We start from the raw sequence: 18,883 nt of genomic DNA on the forward strand, positions 1-18,883 counted from the left end.
GTGTGTGTGTGTGTGTGTGTGTGCGTGTGCGTGCGTGCGTGCGTGCGTGTGTGTTGGCTGGATAAATATGAGCTAGGGAATGAAAAACATGTCTGCAGAGAGAACTAGAGCTCAGACGATAACAAAGCAGCTGCCATGTGGAATCTGCTGCTCTGAAGAGGCGGTGTTGGATTTCTCAGCCTATATCCCTCTGTGTCGTGTATGTGTAGGCCATGCATGTGTGCAGTAGTATTTCAAGTAGTTTTTGGCCTACAGATGGACATTTTGGCCCCATTTATTTTCTCTGTAAGTCTTTGTGTGCGTGTTGCATGATCCCACTGGGCACACACTGGTTGAATCAACGTTGTTTCAGTGTAATTTATTAAAGTATTGTTACGTGGAATCAACTTGGAAAATACATTGGATTTTTTTTTTTAAAGTAATCAACCAGTACTGTTTTCATCTAATTTCAAGCAGTGTTGTAAACATTGAAATTAGGGGTAAAACTTCAACTTAAATACTGTACATTAACTTGACATGATTAACAGGTTGTTACATCAATCTCATTTCAAAATAATCATCAGAACTATGTATATATTGAAACTGCGTTACAAATTCCACATAGAAAGATAAAAAAATATATATAATTTTTATTCTATATTCAACGTACTATGTAATGGGTTGTTGGAATTATGTTGAATTTTTGATTCGATTAGACATACAGTGTTTTATTTGACCTTGTTTCAATGTTGATAGTAAAATGGTATGTTTGAATCAACGTTATCGTTTCAACATCATGCTATCAACCTAAATAAAGAGGTTCATTGAAATAAAATGTGAAGCCATAGTCCAATGATTTCTGCCTGAATAGGGACTCCTACTGGTGTATGAAATGTAATGCACATCAGTGAGAATGAGTCTACCATCCACATCCCTTCCTCTACTGTCTGTACTCTGCTTAGCTTCAGAAACAAGCTGTGTTTGTTTCAGCTGAGCTGTCATGTTAACACATTTAGACATTGATCCGCTTCCATACTCATGTGTAAACTACCTAAATAACATTGAATAGTTGAAAGTAACTCCTCTGACTTTTCTTACACAAGCTGTATGTGAAAGTAAATTCAAAGTGAGGTTGGTTTATGTAGGCTACATTGACATCTGATTTGCCCAACAAAGGGCAATATCATGTCAACGTGTATCTAGGTATACTGTCATTCATCCATGGTTGATTGGATCATTGAAAGTATCTACCATTAGCCGTATAAATTGCATATTGTCTTGTATATGAAGGATGGTCAGTTGATTTTCAAATGTTATTAATATGTTGGATTCACGTCTCTCATCTCGACCACAAATCTTTAAAGTTTGATTTGATTTAGTGCTATTCTTTCACTTCGATTTTTTGGTAGAGATGGAGAAGTGAATTCAACATATCAATCATTAATTTGTAAAAAAATAAAACTGGATATTGAATTGTGAACACAACCAAATATCAACATTTGAAGGAGATGTGTCTTCTGCTTCGATAGTGTTCAGTGCCTTCAGAATGTTTTCACACCCCTTGACTTTTTCCACATTTTATTTTGTTACAGCCCAAATTTAAAATATTTCTTGTCACTGGGTTACACACAATCCCGCCTAATGTAAAAGTGGAATTAGGTTTTTTGACATATTTACCGATTTAATAAAAAATGAGGTGGAGGGTCCGTCATGGTCTGGGGCGGTGTGTCACAGCATCATCAGACTGAGCTTGTTGTCATTGCAGGCAATCTCAATGCTGTGCGTTACAGGGAAGACATCCTCCTCCCTCATGTGGTACCCTTCCTGCAGGCTCATTCTGACATGACCCTCCAGCATGACAATGCCACCAGCCACACTGCTCGTTCTGTGCGTGATTTCCTGCAAGACACGAATGTCAGTGTTCTGCCATGGCCAGCGAAGATCTCAATTCCACTGAGCACGTCTGGGACCTGTTGGATCGGAGGGTGAGGGCTAGGGCCATTCCCCACAGAAATGTCCGGGAACTTGCAGGTGCCTTGGTGGAAGAGTGGGGTAACATCTCACAGCAAGAACTGGCATATCTGGTGCAGTCCATGAGGAGGAGATGCACTGCAGTACTTAATGCAACTGGTGGCCATACCAGATACTGATTGTTACTTTTGATTTTCACCACCCCCCTTTGTTCAGGGACACATTATTCAATTTCTGTTAGTCACATGTCTGTGGAACTTGTTCAGTTTATGTCTCAGTTGTTGAATCTTGTTATGTTCATACAAATATTTACACGTGTTAAGTTTGCTGCTGAGTTTAGCTTGCATGGGCTCACTCTTGCATGGGCTCACATCCTTTTTGAATGACTACATCATCTCTGTACCCCACACATACAATTGTCAGTCAGGTCCCTCAGTCGAGCAGTCAATTTCAAACACTGATTCAACCACAAAACCAGGGTTTTCCAATGCCTTGCAAAAAAGGGCAGCTATTGGTAGAAGAGTACAAATAAATAAAGCAAACATTGAATATCCCTTTGAGCATGGGGAAGTTAGTAATTATACTTTGGATGGTGTATCAATACGCCCATTCACAAAAATATAAAAGAGTCCTTCCTAACGCTGTTGCCAGAGAGGAAGGAAACCGCTCAGGGATTTTACCGTGAGGCCAATGTTGACTTTAAAAACAGTTACAGGATTTATTGGCTGTGATAGGAGAAAACTGAGGATGAGTCAACAACATCGTAGTTACTCCACAATACTGACCTAATTGACAGAGTGAAAAGAAGGAAGCCTGTATAGCAGGGGTGTCAAACTCATTCCACGGAGGGCCTAGTGCAGGATTTGTCAACTGGGTTTGGCTACGGGCCCAATTCTTTCTGAGCTAATAGTCGGTGGGCCAGAACATAATTAGAATATAATATAGCACAATGAATTGGCCTACACTACAAATTAAACATATATTTTTTAACACATCTGATTAGTACATCATAAACTCAGTGACAATAACATAATAGTAACATAAAATCACCATGTCTCAATTTTTATTTTTGTCTATTTCTCTGTGCATTGATTGGTGGGGAAAAACAGGTCTACGTAGCTTACTGTAGGCTACACTATTGTTTTTAACATCTACATTCATTCAGAACAATTAGCCTGATAGCAAGAGAAAATGTTATATATAAAAAAAAAGGTGGATAATGAAAATCGAAGTTTCAGGGAAGAATGTACAGAGAGGTGTGTGTTCATCTTACCATCTATTCCCAATGCCAAGCCAGTGTGTCTTATGACTCTAAGCATGGGACTTTCAAAGTGGACTTCCCGCCCCAGAGAGGCCAGACACAGAAACATTGAAGCGTTAGCTGCAAGCTACACACACAGTTTTTTGGGCTGACAAATTGTGTCACTTAAACGGGTTAAATCTGCAGTTACAAGGAAGAAGGAAAACAGTTGTGGACATGGTGGAAGCTTGAGTTGTTTGGTTTGGACTTGTCATCTGGAAGGCTACTGCACACTGAAGAACGACAGGCAGAGGGATCAGACAACTTCTCCACCAGATCTGAATACTACAGCATGCCCAGGGATATCATTGTGTTTGTACATGATCCTCTCACAGTCCACCCAGGTGGAGTATTCTCCTCCCTTGCTAAGAAAACAATACCCTCGCTGTATGAGGCCACAATTCAAACTGAGCTGATTGAATTCCAGATATCGAGCCACCTCAAATCAAATCAAACTTTATATGTCACATGCGCCGAATAGCACAAGTGTAGACTTTACCGTGAAAGGCCTACTTACAAGCCCTTAACCAACAGTGCAGTTCAAGAAGAGTTAAGAAAATGTTTACCAAGTAGACTAAAATAAAAAGTAATAATAAAAAGTAACACAATAAGAATAACAATAACGAGGCTATATACAGGGGGTGTCACGCCCTGGCCTTAGTATTATTTGTTTTATTTATTATTTTAGTTAGGTCAGGGTGTGACATGGGGTATGTGTGTATTTTGGGGTATTATATGGTAGAGGGGGTGTTTGTTGTAGTTTATGGTTTTGTGTTGAGTGTATGTGTCTAGCTGTGTCTATGTTGGGTGTAGTTCTAGGAAAGTCTATGGTGGCCGGAATGGGTTCTCAATTAGAGACAGCTGATTTCGGTTGTCTCTAATTGGGAGCCATATTTAAGGCTGCCATAGGCTTTAGCTGTTTGTGGGTCATTGTTTGTGTATATGTATAGTTCGACGTAAGTAGTTTGTGTGTGCACTTACGTTTGAAGTTTTCACGATCGTTTGTTGTTTTCGTTAGTGTTATAATAGTGTGTCGTGTTCATCTTCGTCGTTGTTATTAAAAAGAAGATGTATTCAAATCATGTTGCGCCTTGGTCCTCTCGTTCATGTCAACGCGATCGTGACAGAATGACCCACCAATACCGGATCAAGCAACATGACCAGCGGCAACAGGATCAAGGCATTAAGGATTCATGGACATGGGAGGAGATTTTAGATGGTAACGGACCTTGGGCGCAACCGGGAGAATATCGCCTCTCTCGTGAAGAGCTGGAGGCAGCGAAAGCCGAGAGGAGGCGATATGAGGAGGCAGCACGGAGACAAGGCTGGAGACCCCCGAGTACTACCCAAAAATTTCTTGGGGGGTGGCTAAGAGGTAGTGGGCCGAGGGCAGGTAGGAGACCTGCGCCCACTTCCCAGGCTAACCGTGGAGAGCGGGAGTACGGGCGGACACCGTGTTACGCAGTAGAGCGCACGGTGTCTCCTGTACGTGTTCATAGCCCAGTGCGGGTTATTCCACCTTCCCGCACTGGTAGGGCTAGATTGGGCATTGAGCCAGGTGCCATGATACCGGCTCAACGCGTCTGGTCTCCAGTGCGTCTCCTCGGGCCGGTATACATGGCACCAGCCTTACGCATGGTGTCCCCGGTTCGCCTACATAGCCCGGTGCGGGTTATTCCACCTTCCTGCACTGGTCGGGCGACGGGGAGCATTCAACCAGGTAAGGTTGGGCAGGCTCGGTGTTCAAGGGAACCAGTACGCCTGCACGGTCCGGTATTTCCGGTGCCACCTCCCCGCCCCAGTTCAGTTCCACCAGTGCCTACACCACGTAACAGGCTTCCAGTGTGTCTCCAGAGCCCTGTTCCTCCTCCACGCACTCGTCCTATGGTGCGTGTCTCCAGCCCGGTACCACCAATTCCGGCACCACGCACTAAGCCTCCTGTGCGTCTCCAGAGTCCTGTGCATCCTGTTGCTGCTCCCCGCACTAGCCCTGAGATGCGTGTCCCCAGTCCGGTACCACCAGTTCCGGCCCCACGCACTAGGCCTAATGTGCGTCCCCAGGGTCCAGTATGCCCTGTTCCTTCTCCCCGCACTAGCCTGAAAGTGCGTGCCTTTAGCCCGGTGCCTCCAGTTCCGGCACCACGCACCAGGCCTACAGTGCGCCTCATCCGGCCAGAGCCATCCGTCTCCCCAGCGCCGTCTGAGCCATCCGTCTCCCCAGCGCCGTCTGAGCCATCCGTCTCCCCAGCGCCGTCTGAGCCATCCGTCTCCCCAGCGCCGTCTGAGCCATCCGTCTGCCCAGCGCCGTCTGAGCCATCCGTCTGCCCAGCGCCGTCTGAGCCATCCGTCTGTCCAGAGCCATTAGAGCCGCCCGTCTGTCCCGAGCCGTCAGAGCCATTAGTCAGTCAGGAGCAGCTAGAGCCATTCGTCAGTCAGGATCTGCCAGAGCCGCCAACCAGACAGGATCTGCCAGAGCCGCCAACCAGACAGGATCTGCCAGAGCCGCCAACCAGACAGGATCTGCCAGAGCCGCCAACCAGACAGGATCTGCCAGAGCCGCCAACCAGACAGGATCTGCCAGAGCCGCCAACCAGACAGGATCTGCCAGAGCCGCCAGCCAGCCATGAGCGTCCAGATCCGTCTGCCAGCCATGAGAAGCCGGATCCGTCAGCTAGCCATGAGCAGCCAGATCTGTCAGCCAGCCATGAGCCATCCAGCCAGGATCTGCCCATTATCCTGGTGTTGCCCCTTATCCTGGTGCTGCCCCTTATCCTGGTGCTGCCCCTTATCCTGGTGCTGCCCCTTATCCTGGTGCTGCCCCTTATCCCGGTGCTGCCCCTTATCCCGGTGCTGCCCCTTATCCCGGTGCTGCCCCTTATCCCGGTGCTGCCCCTTATCCCGGTGCTGCCCCTTATGACTATGGTGGGGTGGGGACCACGACCAGTGCCGGAGCCGCCGCCGTGGAAGGAAGCCCACCCAGACCCTCCCCTAGACTATGTGCTGGTGCGTCCGGAGTTCGCACCTTAAGGGGGGGGTTATGTCACGCCCTGGCCTTAGTATTATTTGTTTTATTTATTATTTTAGTTAGGTCAGGGTGTGACATGGGGTATGTGTGTATTTGGGGGTATTATATGGTAGAGGGGGTGTTTGTTGTAGTTTATGGTTTTGTGTTGAGTGTATGTGTCTAGCTGTGTCTGTTGGGTGTAGTTCTAGGAAAGTCTATGGTGGCCGGAATGGGTTCTCAATTAGAGACAGCTGATTTCAGTTGTCTCTAATTGGGAGCCATATTTAAGGCTGCCATAGGCTTTAGCTGTTTGTGGGTCATTGTTTGTGTATATGTATAGTTCGACGTAAGTAGTTTGTGTGTGCACTTACGTTTGAAGTTTTCACGATCGTTTGTTGTTTTCGTTAGTGTTATAATAGTGTGTCGTGTTCATCTTCGTCGTTGTTATTAAAAAGAAGATGTATTCAAATCATGTTGCGCCTTGGTCCTCTCGTTCATGTCAACGCGATCGTGACAGGGGGCACCAGTACCGAGTCAGTGTGCGGGGGTACAGGTTAGTTGAGGTAATTTGTACATGTAGGTAGGGGCGAAGTGACTATGCATAGATAATAAACAGCGAGTAGCAGCAGTGTACAAAAGGGAGGGGGGGGGTCAGTGTAAATTGTCCGGTGGCGATTTTATTAATTGTTCAGCAGTCTTATGGCTTGGGGCTAGAAGCTGTTGAGGAGCCTTTTGGTCCTAGACTCGGCACCCCGGTACCGCTTGCCGTGTGGTAGCAGAGAAAACAGTCTATAACTTGGGTGACTGGAGTCTCTGACAATTTTATGGGCTTTCCTATGACACCCCTATTTTATAGGTCCTGGATGGCAGGAAGCTTGGCCCCAGTAATGTACTGGGCTGTTCGCACTACCCTCTGTAGCGCCTTACGGTCAGATGCCGAGCAGTTGCCATACCAGGCCGGTGATGCAACCGGTCAGGATGCTCTCGATGGTGCAAGTGTAGAATCTTTTGAGGATCTGGGGACTCATGCCAAATCTTTTCAGTCTCCTAAGGGGGAAAAGGTTTTTTCGTGCCCTCTTCACGACTGTCTTGGTATGTTTGGATAGTTCGTTGGTGATGTGGACACCAAGGAACTTGAAACTCTCGACCCCCTCCACTACAACCCGGTCGATGTTAATGGAGGCCTGTTCGGCCTGCCTTTTCCTGTAGTCCACGATCAGCTCCTTTGTCTTGCTCACATTGAGGGAGAGGTTGTTGTCCTGGCACCACACTGCCAGTTCTCTGACCTCCTCCCTATAGGGCGTCTCATCGTTGTCGGTGATCAGGCCTACCACTGTTGTGTCGTCAGCAAACTTAATGATGGTGTTGGAGTCATGTTTGGCCACGCAGTGGGTGAACAGGGAATACAGGAGGAGACTAAGTACACACTCCTGAGGGGCCCCAGTGTTAAGGATCAGCGTGTCAGACGTGTTGTTGCCTACTCTTACCACCTGGGGGCGGCCCGTCAGGAAGTCCAGGATCCAGTTGCAGAGGGAGGTGTTTAATTCCAGAGTCCTTAGCTTAGTGATGAGCTTCGTAGGCGCTACGGTGTTGAACGCTGAGCTGTAGTCAGTGAACAGCATTTTCACATAGGTGTTCCTTTTCTCCAGGTGAGAAAGGGCAGTGTGGAGTGCAATTGAGATTGCGTCATCTGTGGATCTGTTGGGGCGGTATGCGAATTGAAGTGGGTCTAGGGTATCCGGGAGGATTGTCACGCCCTGGCCTTAGTATTCTTTGTTTTCTTTATAATTTTTTGTTAGGTCAGGGTGTGACATGGGGAAGGTATGTGTTTTTGTATTGTCTAGGGTGGTTATATGGTTTAGGGGGTTAAGTAGAGTAGATGGGTTTGTGTTTAGTGTAGGTGTCTAGCTGTGTCTATAGTTGCCTGAATGGTTCTCAACTCAAGCCATATTTAAGACAGCCATAGGCACTAGGTTTATGTGGGTAATTGTCTATGTTGTACGTTTGTAACTTGTGTGTGCACTTACGTTTATAGCTTCACGATCGTTTGTTGTTTTGTTTCGTTTTGTTATAGTGTTCGTTGCGTGTTTTTTCCCTTCTCGAAATAAAAGAGAATGTATTTTGCACACGCTGCGCCTTGGTCCTCTCTCTCACCCATTGACGATCGTGACAAGGATGCTATTGATGTGAGCCATGACCAGCCATGCCGGAGTTGCCTCTTCACCGTTGACGTTGAGACTGGTGTTTTGCGGGTACTATTTAATGAAGCTGCCAGTTGAGGACTTGTGAGGTGTCTGTTTCTCAAATTAGACACTCTAATGTACTTGTCCTCTTGCTCAGTTGTGCACTGGGGCCTCCCACTCCTCTTTCTATTCTGGTTAGAGCCAGTTTGCGCTGTTCTGTGAAGGGAGTAGTACACAGCATTGTACGAGATCTTCAGTTTCTTGGCAATTTCTCGCATGTAATAGGCTTCATTTCTCAGAACACGAATAGACCGATGAGTTTCAGAAAAAAGTTATTTGTTTCTGGCCGTTTTGAGCCTGTAATCGAACCCACAAATGCTGATGCTCCAGATACTCAACTAGTCTAAAGAAGGCCAGTTTTATTGCTTCTTTAATCAGAACAACAGTTTTCAGCTGTGCTAACATAATTGCAAAAGGGTTTTCTAATGATCAATTAGCCTTATAAAATTATTAACTTAGACTAGCATGCCATTGGAACACTAGCATGCCATTGGAACACTGGAGTAATGGTTGCTGATAATGAGCCTGTGTATGCCTATGTAGATATTCCATTAAAATCAGCTGTTTCCAGCTACAATAGTCATTTACAACATTAACAATGTCTACACTGTATTTCTGATCAATTTAATGTTATTTTAATGGACAAAAAATGTGCTTTTCTTTCAAAAACAAGGACATTTCTAAGTGACCCCAAACTTTTGAACGGTAGTGTATATTTTGTTATTGTGAAAGATGTTGTTAAGCCTCATAGACTACCTCAGCCAGTTAAGTTATTTCATATAGGCCTAGGCTCGGAAGTAATAGACTCCAATTAAGCCCTCTTGTTATGTGTAAAGTCACATTAAAATTAAGATTATTGTTGAAATGAATTACTCGACTGGTGTAGGGTTTCTCCATCTGTTGCTGTGCAACACTTGCATAACAAGTTAGCTATATTTTCAGCACCAGGCGCTGTTCACCTCCTATTGATTGCGCTGCGGTTGCAGCTTTGCGTTTCAGCACCCGAAAATGGTCCGCTGCCTGCTTTATTAGTTGACTGTCTCCTGTGTTCTCTCTCCTCATGAATTGAGTTAAAATGTAACTTTTGCATTATTTATGCAGGGTTTCTTCCTTCTTGGGAAATTGCATTTGGGATTTTTTGCATTATTATTTTTAATGAGAATAATATTCATCATTATTCTATTTTTTAGGGGGGGGGGGGGGGGCAAATAATATTGCTGCGGGTCGCCAGTTGGGGAACCCTGGCCTAGTGTCTGTAGCTTTTAGTTTTTTCCTTTCAATTAAGCCCTAAACAACCAAGTGTGGGCGAGTTCCTAATTTGTGACCTTAATTCATCAATCAAGTACAAGAGAGGAGCAAAAACCCACAGACACTCAGCCCTCCGTGGAATGAGTTTGACACCTGTGCTGTACAGAGTAAAAAGTATTCCAAAACATGCATCCTGTTTGAAACAAGGCACTAAAGTAATTCTGCAAAAATGTGGCAAAAGCAATTCACTTTTTAGCCTGAATACAAAGTATTATGTTTGGGGGAAATCCAATACTACTCATTACTGAGTACCACTCTCCATATTTTCAAGCATAGTGGTGGCTGCATCACGTTTAGGGGTATGTTTGTAATTGTTAAGGACTGGGGAGTTTTTCAGGATAAAAATAATAAATTAAATGGAGCTAAGAACAGGCAAAATCCTAGAGGAAAACCTGGTTCAGTCTGCTTTCCACCAGACACTGGGAAATTAATTCACCTTTCAGCAGGACAATAATCGAAAACACAAGGCCAGATCTACACTGGAGATGCTTACCAAGAAGACAGGGAATGTTCCTGAGTGGCCTAGTTACAGTTTTGACTTAAACCAACTTAAAAATATATGGCAAGACCTGGAAATGGGTGTCTAGCAATGATCAGCAACCAATTTGACAGAGCTTGAATAATTTTGAAAAGAATAAGGGGCAAATGTTGCACAATCCAGGTGCGGAAAAATAATATTTAATACATTTTGAATTCAGACCGTAACACAACAACATTTGGATACAGTGGAGGCTGCTGAGGGGACGACGGCTCATAATAACGGCTGGAAAGGAGTAAATGGAATGGTATCAAACACATCAAAGATGTGGTTTCCATGTGGTTGGTAGAACTTCATGGACTCCATTCCAGCCATTTTTATGAGCTGTCCTCCCCGCAGCAACCTCCTTTTCAAAGAGTATCTGCTGAGAGCTACTTTACTGAGGAAAAATGTACTTACTATGCCTGTGATGTGTGGTTGTCCCACCTAGCTATCTTAAGATGAATGCACTAACTGTAAGTTGCTCTGGATAAGAGCATCTGCTAAATTACTCAAATGTAAAATGTATGAATAATTTCTGAAGGCACTGTATATACTGTAGCCTATATTATGAATAACATATATAAAAGACAATATCCCAAAGGTAAAAGTTTATTATAAATATCATGAATTTGGCATCCTATTTATAGGGGGATTGGTAACTACTGCTCAACTTCCAAAGATCCAATCAACCATAGACGAATGATAGTATACCTAGCTTCACGTTGAAATGATGTCCTTCACATATCAGCTTGTGTAAGGGAAGTTAAAGGAGTTACTTTCAACTATTCAATGTTATTTTGGGCTCCTACGCGAATGAGTGTGGAAGCTGATCAATGTCTAAATGTGTTGACATGACAGCTCAGCTGAAAACAAACACAGCTTGTTTCCAAAGTTAAAGAGGGGTACATAGTAGACTTGTTCTCATCGAAGTGCATTAGCCCTAATACACCAGTAGGAGTCACTGTTCAAGCAGGAATCATTGGACTGTGGCTTCACATTGTTTTTTAATATACCTCTTATTTCAGGTTGATGGCATGATGTTGAAACAATGACGTTGATTCAGACTTACCATTTTACTATCAACATTGAAACAAGGTCAAATAAAATATGTCTAATCATATATGAAATTCAACATAATTTCAACCACCCAGTAAATATTGAATATAGGATGAAAAATATTCCATGCAATTGCAATGTATACATAGTTCTGATGATTATGTTGAAATTAGATTGATGTAACAACCTAGTCTGGCTAAGTCAATTAAGTTTTACCCTAATTTCAATGTTTACCATGCTGCTAGAAATGAGATGAAAACAGTACTGGATGGTGACTTTTTTTCCAAATCCAATCTACTTTCCATGTTGATTCCAGAGAGAGGCACATCTGTCAGGATAACTCAACTCCTATTTCTCTTATGCAGTGGTTCGCCTGTAGACTGAAAGGACTCCACCTGGAACCAAATTATTCAAAGGGTTCTCTTATGGTCACAGCCGAAGAACCCTTTGAACAACCCTTTTTGGTTCTAGGTAGAAGACATGCACCATCTCCTGAGAAATTCTTCATCTTTTAGACATATTTTTGGACGCTTGACGCATTGCAAGTCCCGCCTTTCCCATCTCCACATTGGTTTTTAGGAGCAAATACCCACGTGGGTGATTGAAAGATGAACTGAGGTCCACACTCCAGTCAAGAGAACTGTAGCCTTCTTTATTACCTAAATTCATCAATCAAGTACAAGGGAGGAGCGAGAAACCACTGACACTCGGCGCTCCATGGAATGAGTGTGGCACGAGGGTTAAATGTAAACTGAAATCTGGACACTGGCTGTAGGCCTATAACCTCTCACCTAGCCTTAATATTAGCTCATGCAGAATTAAGCATTTCTTGCTGTAAAATTACACACCAAATGTAGGCTACATTTTGACTCGGGAACAGGAGAAATATCATTTCTTTCTTTCAGCATCTTGCGAGAATGCCAATGCGCAGTTAGATGCCATCTGTAGAGGTGCTATCTTTATCAGCGTCATAAAAGCTGACACGCTGGTTGTAGCTGAAAGCTGATAGTAGGATTTCAACCACGTAAAATATGCATCCAAGCCGAACTGGAATCTTAACAGAAACATGTTGGGTCGTTTTCACAGCTTTCTATTTTCTTACAACCGGTCAAACTGATGTAATTTGGACATTTTGCACAGAAAATCTCCCATTCTTTCAGAGGTAGGCGGTTGCATTTTCTCCCCGGTCCCTAAACATCTTTGCTCTGCAAAAGATGCAGAGATGACGGAGAAAACCTTTACCAATGTCAACTAGATTGAAACATTCATTGGATTTATGACGTTGTTCTGGTGAGCAAGGGTTCATTTAGTCTTCCAGGGAAACATCACGACAGAAGAGAAGCTGCATGTATCTAATTATAGACAAGTTGACTAACAAATAGCCTACCAAAATCTTGGAAATTCTAAGCAAACGTATCTAAATCAGGCCAAAATAACATAGTCGTTCCTCCGTCTGACTGTAGCCTACTGCGCATTTTCTATTAGAGCATTTAGAGCAGCCTCAGACCCAGCCTGGAAAATGACTGTCAGTGTGTGCTTGTGTTTATGACTGTGTGTGTAATTTTGTGAGCGAAAGAGAGAGTGTTCCAATGTTGGCCGTCACAACAATTGACTTATTTGTAATGCACTCATTAAACCGTTCCTGTGATTGTATGAGGGAGTCATTAACTCACGGTTTAATTCATACGCTGGAGTAAATCTCATTCAAAGTCCTGTCCTTCTAATGGCTCAGGGATTGAATCGAATAATAGAGGGACCCGCCAGATCCATATATATATTCCATTCTGGTACCCACTGATATGCCCTCAGGTTTACATCCGAGAAGAAGTACAGCAATGATTGATGATTGTTTATAAATGGAGTTATAAATTATAGTACCGTTGACACTGTACTATAATGTACTCTTCACGCACCCACTCACCCCACCCCACACACCTTCACCCACTAACACACAGCTTCATTTGCTCAGTGTTGAAGTGTGCACTGCAGAAGACATAAGCAGAAGACATAGGGAGCTACACGCTGCTACTCTTAGCACCGAGAGGCTGCTGAAGATGGAAAAAAGACCAAGTCTCCGCTCCAGCCTCTCCTGTTATTTATCACCTAGATCAGTGTTTCCAAAATCCAGTCCTCAAGTACCCCCAACAGTACACATTTTTTGTCGTAGCCCCAGACAAGCACATCTGATTCATCTTGTCAACTAATCATCAAGCCCTCAATTAGTTGAATCAGGTGAGTTTGTCCGGGGCTACAACAAAAATGTGTGCTGTTGGGGCTACTCGAGAACTGGAGTTGGGAAACACTGATCAAGATCAATACCCAGGGCCTGGCGAGCTGAGAATCGAAACAGCCTAAGTTATAGAACCGCTGCCATAGGAGTTGAACAAAATAAATGGGCACTGGCTAGGAGCATGAGCAGTAGTCCCATCCATCAGATCTCGATCTATGCTTGGCCTCTCATCACCCTCATTGTGAGTTGCAGCTGATCCCTCTGCAGAAATACAAGGCCTTTCTGTTTTTCTCTGCCTGTTCTCTCCTATTATGTGCTATTCCTGTCAGGGCACGGAGAGCCAGAGAGAGAGCCAGAGAGAGGAGCTGTTAGAGGGGGTGGAAGTGAGGGAATAGGTGAGAGAGTGAAAGGAACTGACAGTCAGGTCTCATTCTTGCCCCCCCCCTCCCTTCCTTCTGACTCTCTCACTCTCTCTTTCCCAATTTCTCATTTCTGTCATTGCCCGAAACCAGTCAGTGTGCACATGTTTCCTCCCACACTCTGTGGGTATGTGGAAGAAAAGGCTGCAGGTATCTAGGAGCAGGGCTTTGCGCAGGAAAAGCAATTCTCAGTACGTTTCTATAGCCACTGGCATTCAAGGGTTAGGGTGGAGTGCTTTCTCAATTGCTTGTTGGAGAAGGTAGGGGTTGATAGTGACATAGTTAGCATGATCTGTGTGGTTTGGAGTGAACTAGAGTTAACTGGGATTTTGTATTAGTTAGCCTTTGTGCGACTGATATCTGTGAGACCAATACACCACTTGTATTTATAGTAATAACAATGATAACTGTATTTGTAAAGTGCGTACATTACGCATTAGTGTATGCATTGTGTTCATTTTGGGCAAATAATACCTCAGTGTTTTACCCTAACTGCCATAGTGTTTACTTTCAGGTTAAGTACGACTCTGCTGTTAAACCGTTTTGGACAAGAGTAGGCAGGGGTCAAGATCCTGTCTATATGGACTCAAGTGGCACTCGTTCCCTATCAATAAACGGACGTACAATGTATAGTAATGCATGTGCCGCAGCAGGTGTTTATGTGTAGGCAGAGAGGGTGATCTCAGGCCATGGGAGTGCCTCGGCCACACCTTCCCATTTTCTTTTTTTCTTTGACTGAGTTAGTGTGTAATCTCTCCTGGGTTTATGCCACTTTCACCTGGTAGTCCGAAGTAGGAAACGCATTTCTGATTTGATAACTGGTTGTAGTTAAACAACGTGCCACATTCAACCAGTTAGCAAGTTGGACATTTCTGAGATTCCTAGTTCCCGACTAGCACGAGAACTGGTTGGCTTTGGATGAGAGTTTGCGTTTTGAGGGTGGAGACTTCGCTCGTCTTGTTACTATCTTTTCGCATACAATCTCGGTTTCCACTAGTTGCCACAGCCACAAAGTCAAATTAGTCTATATCGTACATTTTTTTTTGCATTTGGGTCTTAGTTGAAGACGCAGAGTAGGTGCCATTCTTTTTCAACTTCACTCCTTGCTGCCACTCTTCTCACCACCTGCGTATAGGAGACATACTGGACAGCCCTTGTTCTTACCACCTCCATCTCCTTCACCCTAACAGGACACTTCAGAAATTCGAGTGCTTGTTCACCACCACAATTGCAGCACTCAGCTGGCATATAATACCCCTCCCGTCTACATCCACTTGACACATGACCAAATATTTTGCATTTATCACGCTGCATGGTTTTGGGAACGAAGGCTCTCATGGGGTATCTCATAAAACCCGAATATACGCGGGAAGGGAGAGACTCTTCATCAAAAAACAATAGAATGGATGTGGGCTTCCTCACTCCATCCACAGTTTATGACTTTGTGGCTGAGATCTCCCCCAATGTAAAGTGAACATTCCTGTTATATGGTTAGCTCAACTCAATTTATTTATTACTCTACCTTTAGTGAGTTATTTTGTTTATTCACCTTAGTGAAAATATACATTCATGCTCATCCTTGTGATCTTAGCAACATCATTCTCCGTTATACCAAAGTAACTGACAAAATGGCAACTTAGCTAAGATAAACAGAAAACCTATGTTTGTTGTACAGTATTGAGCAATATTCTGTGACAGTGAGTGATGAGAGAGTGGGTGACATAATTTGTCAGATTTCTATTCACTACACACCATAAATGTCCCAAATGGAGCTTGGCCTAGTTTGTTCTATAAGGCAGCCAAATGGCTGTTACTCAGAAGAATGTTAAAAAAATGCATTTAGCACACTGTTTAGTAAAGTAAACCTTCCTGTTATATGATTGGGTCAAGGGATTATCAGGGAAATTAATTATCCAAATGAAAATGCTCTCTAATTACGTTGATTCATCGGCACGTGCATACATTTACCAATTCCCACGATAATTTGAAATATAATGTATCCCGAAATTCCCCATTCCACCCTAATCGTCTCTGTTTCTTCATCTTTATCGCAGAGCTGAAAAAACAGAAGTATTAAGCGAAGACCTTCTACAAGTAAGAAATGAGTAAAAATGTAATTTTGTGTGTGTGCATTTATGTGTGTGTTTGTGTGCTTATAAAGGCCTAATATACAGTACCTGTCAAAAGTTTGGACACACCTACTCATTCAATGGTTTTTCTTTATTTGTACTCTCTTTCTACATTGTAGAATAATAGCGAAGACATCAAAACTATGACATAACACATATGGAATCATGTAGTAACCAAAAAAGTGTTAAACAAATGCTATATTTTATATTAGAGATTCTTCAAAGTAGCCACTCTTTGCCTTGATGACAGCTTTGCACAGTCTTGGCATTCTCTAAACCAACTTCACCGGTAATGCTTTTCCAACGGTCTTGAAGGAGTTCCCACATATGCTGAGCACTTGTTGGCTGCTTTTCCTTCACTCTGCCGTCCAACTCATCCCAAACCATCTCAATTGGGTAGAGGTTGGGTGATTGTGGAGACAGATCATCTGATGCAGCACTCCATCACTCTCCATTTTGGTCAAATAGCCCTTACACAGCCTGGAGGTGTGTTGGGTCATTGTCCTGTTAAAAAACAAATGATAGTCCTACTAAGCGCAAACCATATGGGATGGCGTATCGCTGCAGAATGCTGTGGTAGCCATGCTGGTTAAGTGCGCCTTGAATTCTAAATAAATCACAGACACTGTCACCAGCAAAGCACCCCCACACCATCATACTTCCTCCTTCGTGCTTCACGGTGGGAACCACACATGCGGAGATCATCCCATCACCTACTCTGCGTCTCTACAATGTAGAAATAGTAAAAATAAAGAAAAGTCTTGAATGAGTAGGTGTCCAAACATTTGCTGATACTGTAGGTCTAGGATATGCCTGTTTGCTGTGTGTGTGTGTGAACTGCAAGTAGGACATACCTCTTTCCTGAATGTGAAACTCTAACCCTAAAACAGAGTATGCTATGTGTGAAATGGGTGTCGAATTCCCCAAGGCAAAATTCATCAGCAATGGGAGACAAAGTCTGAACATCCCCTCTGATTTACTGAGGGAGCCTGGTTGCTGTCTCTGTTCAGCTATTTCGTTCCATTCTTGCCACTCCTGTCATTTGGCAAACGGCAGGATTGGAATGTTATGTTAGCTGTAAAGACTGGTGCCCAGACTAGGCTACTGGCTATAATTGCTACAGATGAATGAAGTCGTCAATGGATGTGACATTCGTTCCACTGGATGGATTTCGGATGAGTGTAGCTGTGTAGGCACACTTCAGATTACCTGTGTGTGTGTGTGTGTGTGTGTGTGTGTGTGTGTGTGTGTGTGTGTGTGTGTGTGTGTGTGTGTGTGTGTGTGTGTGTGTGTGTGTGTGTGTGTGTGTGTGTGTGTGTGTGTGTGTGTGTGTCCGTCCGTCCGTCCGTCCGTCCGTCCGTCCGTAGAGAGATGCCCAGCTTACTGATCCCTGTCCTACTGTCTCTCCATCAGGTGGAGAAGCGGCTGGAGCTGGTCAAGCAGGTGTCCCACAGCACCCACAAGAAGCTGACGGCCTGTCTGCAGGGCCAACAGGGGGTGGATGTGGAGAAGAGATCTGTCAGGTCGCCCTCGGTGAGTCTGCCTGTATTTTTCCTTTTCCTTCTTGTAGTGCTGACATTGATATGACAGTAGAGTGCGGTACATGTTCTCCTGTTCTATTTCCTGTGTAGAAAAAGCTACCCCTCACAACACTAGCACAATGTCTGGTGGAGGGAGCAGCAGTGTTGGGCGACGACTCGCTACTGGGGTGAGTGCACACACAAACAGACACAAATGCACAAACGCACATACATTAATCATCTGCCACATCCGTCATGGGATTTTTTTAAAGTGTGCTGACATGGGAAACGTGGCAGTGTCACCCAGTGAACCAGGCCTGATTCATGATCATGACACATGATCAACAGCAGAGCGATTATTACGGTCATTGCTAGTGAAGACTGAGCTCTTGTCAAATGAATGACTTTATTGTATTGCATCAGCAAATTTTAACAGCATATAACACTTTTATCCATTATTGTGAAGGTGTGGACTTTGCCATAGTGATAGCACGTACAGTGATACCACACAATTTCTAGTGAAATGAGGTCTGGTCCTGTTTTGTGTTCTTATTGGCTATGTGCTATTTTCTCTGGCTTCACATTGGCCGGTTGCAGGAAGATGCTGAAGCTGTGTGGTGAGACACAGGAGAAGATGGCTCTGGAGCTCATCCTGTTTGAGTTCACCATTGAGAGAGACGTGGTGGAACCCCTATACGAACTGGCAGAGGTACTTACTGTAGACCATAACAACCATCATCTGTACCACGGTCATGAAGACTACACCACTGCAAATGTATCTCACCTACAAAGCTACACAAGCTGTGAGAACATGATTCCTATGACAATGCCTGTGTGTCTCTATCCAATCTCTCACACTACAGAACAAACCAGAGTAAAGTGTCTTTGTTTTATGATGTGATTTCACTCAGGTGGAAATCCCCAACATCCAGAAACAAAGGAAACATTTAGCAAAACTGGTTTTGGACATGGACTCGGCACGCACAAGGTACGAGCTGCTCACTGACAGTGTGTGTGGGTGTCTGTGTCAGTATGTGAGGAGTCTCTGTGTGATTTTCAAGGTGATTTTTGTGTGTGTATCTGTGTGTGAAAAAGGATTTGTGATTTGCCCGTCGTTTCCAAAACAGAGAGAAACTCAATCCCCTGTGAACTGACCTCTTTACAGCGTTCCACGCGAACGTCACTGTTTGATCGCCCATATTGT

The 18,883-nt window shown here is 44.0% G+C and overlaps 1 protein-coding gene across 7 annotated transcripts in view; it reads left to right on the plus strand.

The window, feature by feature from the left end:
• Positions 1-18,883, plus strand: part of LOC129829250 (rho GTPase-activating protein 44-like) — a 124,796-nt gene that overhangs the window by 80,812 nt on the left and 25,101 nt on the right. The window contains exons 1-6 of one of the 7 annotated variants that reach the window (XM_055890942.1): positions 12,226-12,543; positions 16,085-16,124; positions 17,573-17,692; positions 17,791-17,867; positions 18,277-18,388; positions 18,591-18,667. In XM_055890942.1, the coding sequence (XP_055746917.1) occupies positions 12,413-12,543; positions 16,085-16,124; positions 17,573-17,692; positions 17,791-17,867; positions 18,277-18,388; positions 18,591-18,667 (557 nt within the window). In that variant the 5' untranslated portion in view covers positions 12,226-12,412. Of the gene's footprint in view, positions 1-12,225; positions 12,544-16,084; positions 16,125-17,572; positions 17,693-17,790; positions 17,868-18,276; positions 18,389-18,590; positions 18,668-18,883 lie in introns of those variants that run through there. The other 6 variants (XM_055890939.1, XM_055890940.1, XM_055890938.1 and 3 more) reach the window with 6 other exon arrangements.

This window comes from Salvelinus fontinalis, chromosome 30 (assembly GCF_029448725.1).
Source record: "Salvelinus fontinalis isolate EN_2023a chromosome 30, ASM2944872v1, whole genome shotgun sequence".
Lineage (NCBI taxonomy): Eukaryota > Metazoa > Chordata > Actinopteri > Salmoniformes > Salmonidae > Salvelinus > Salvelinus fontinalis.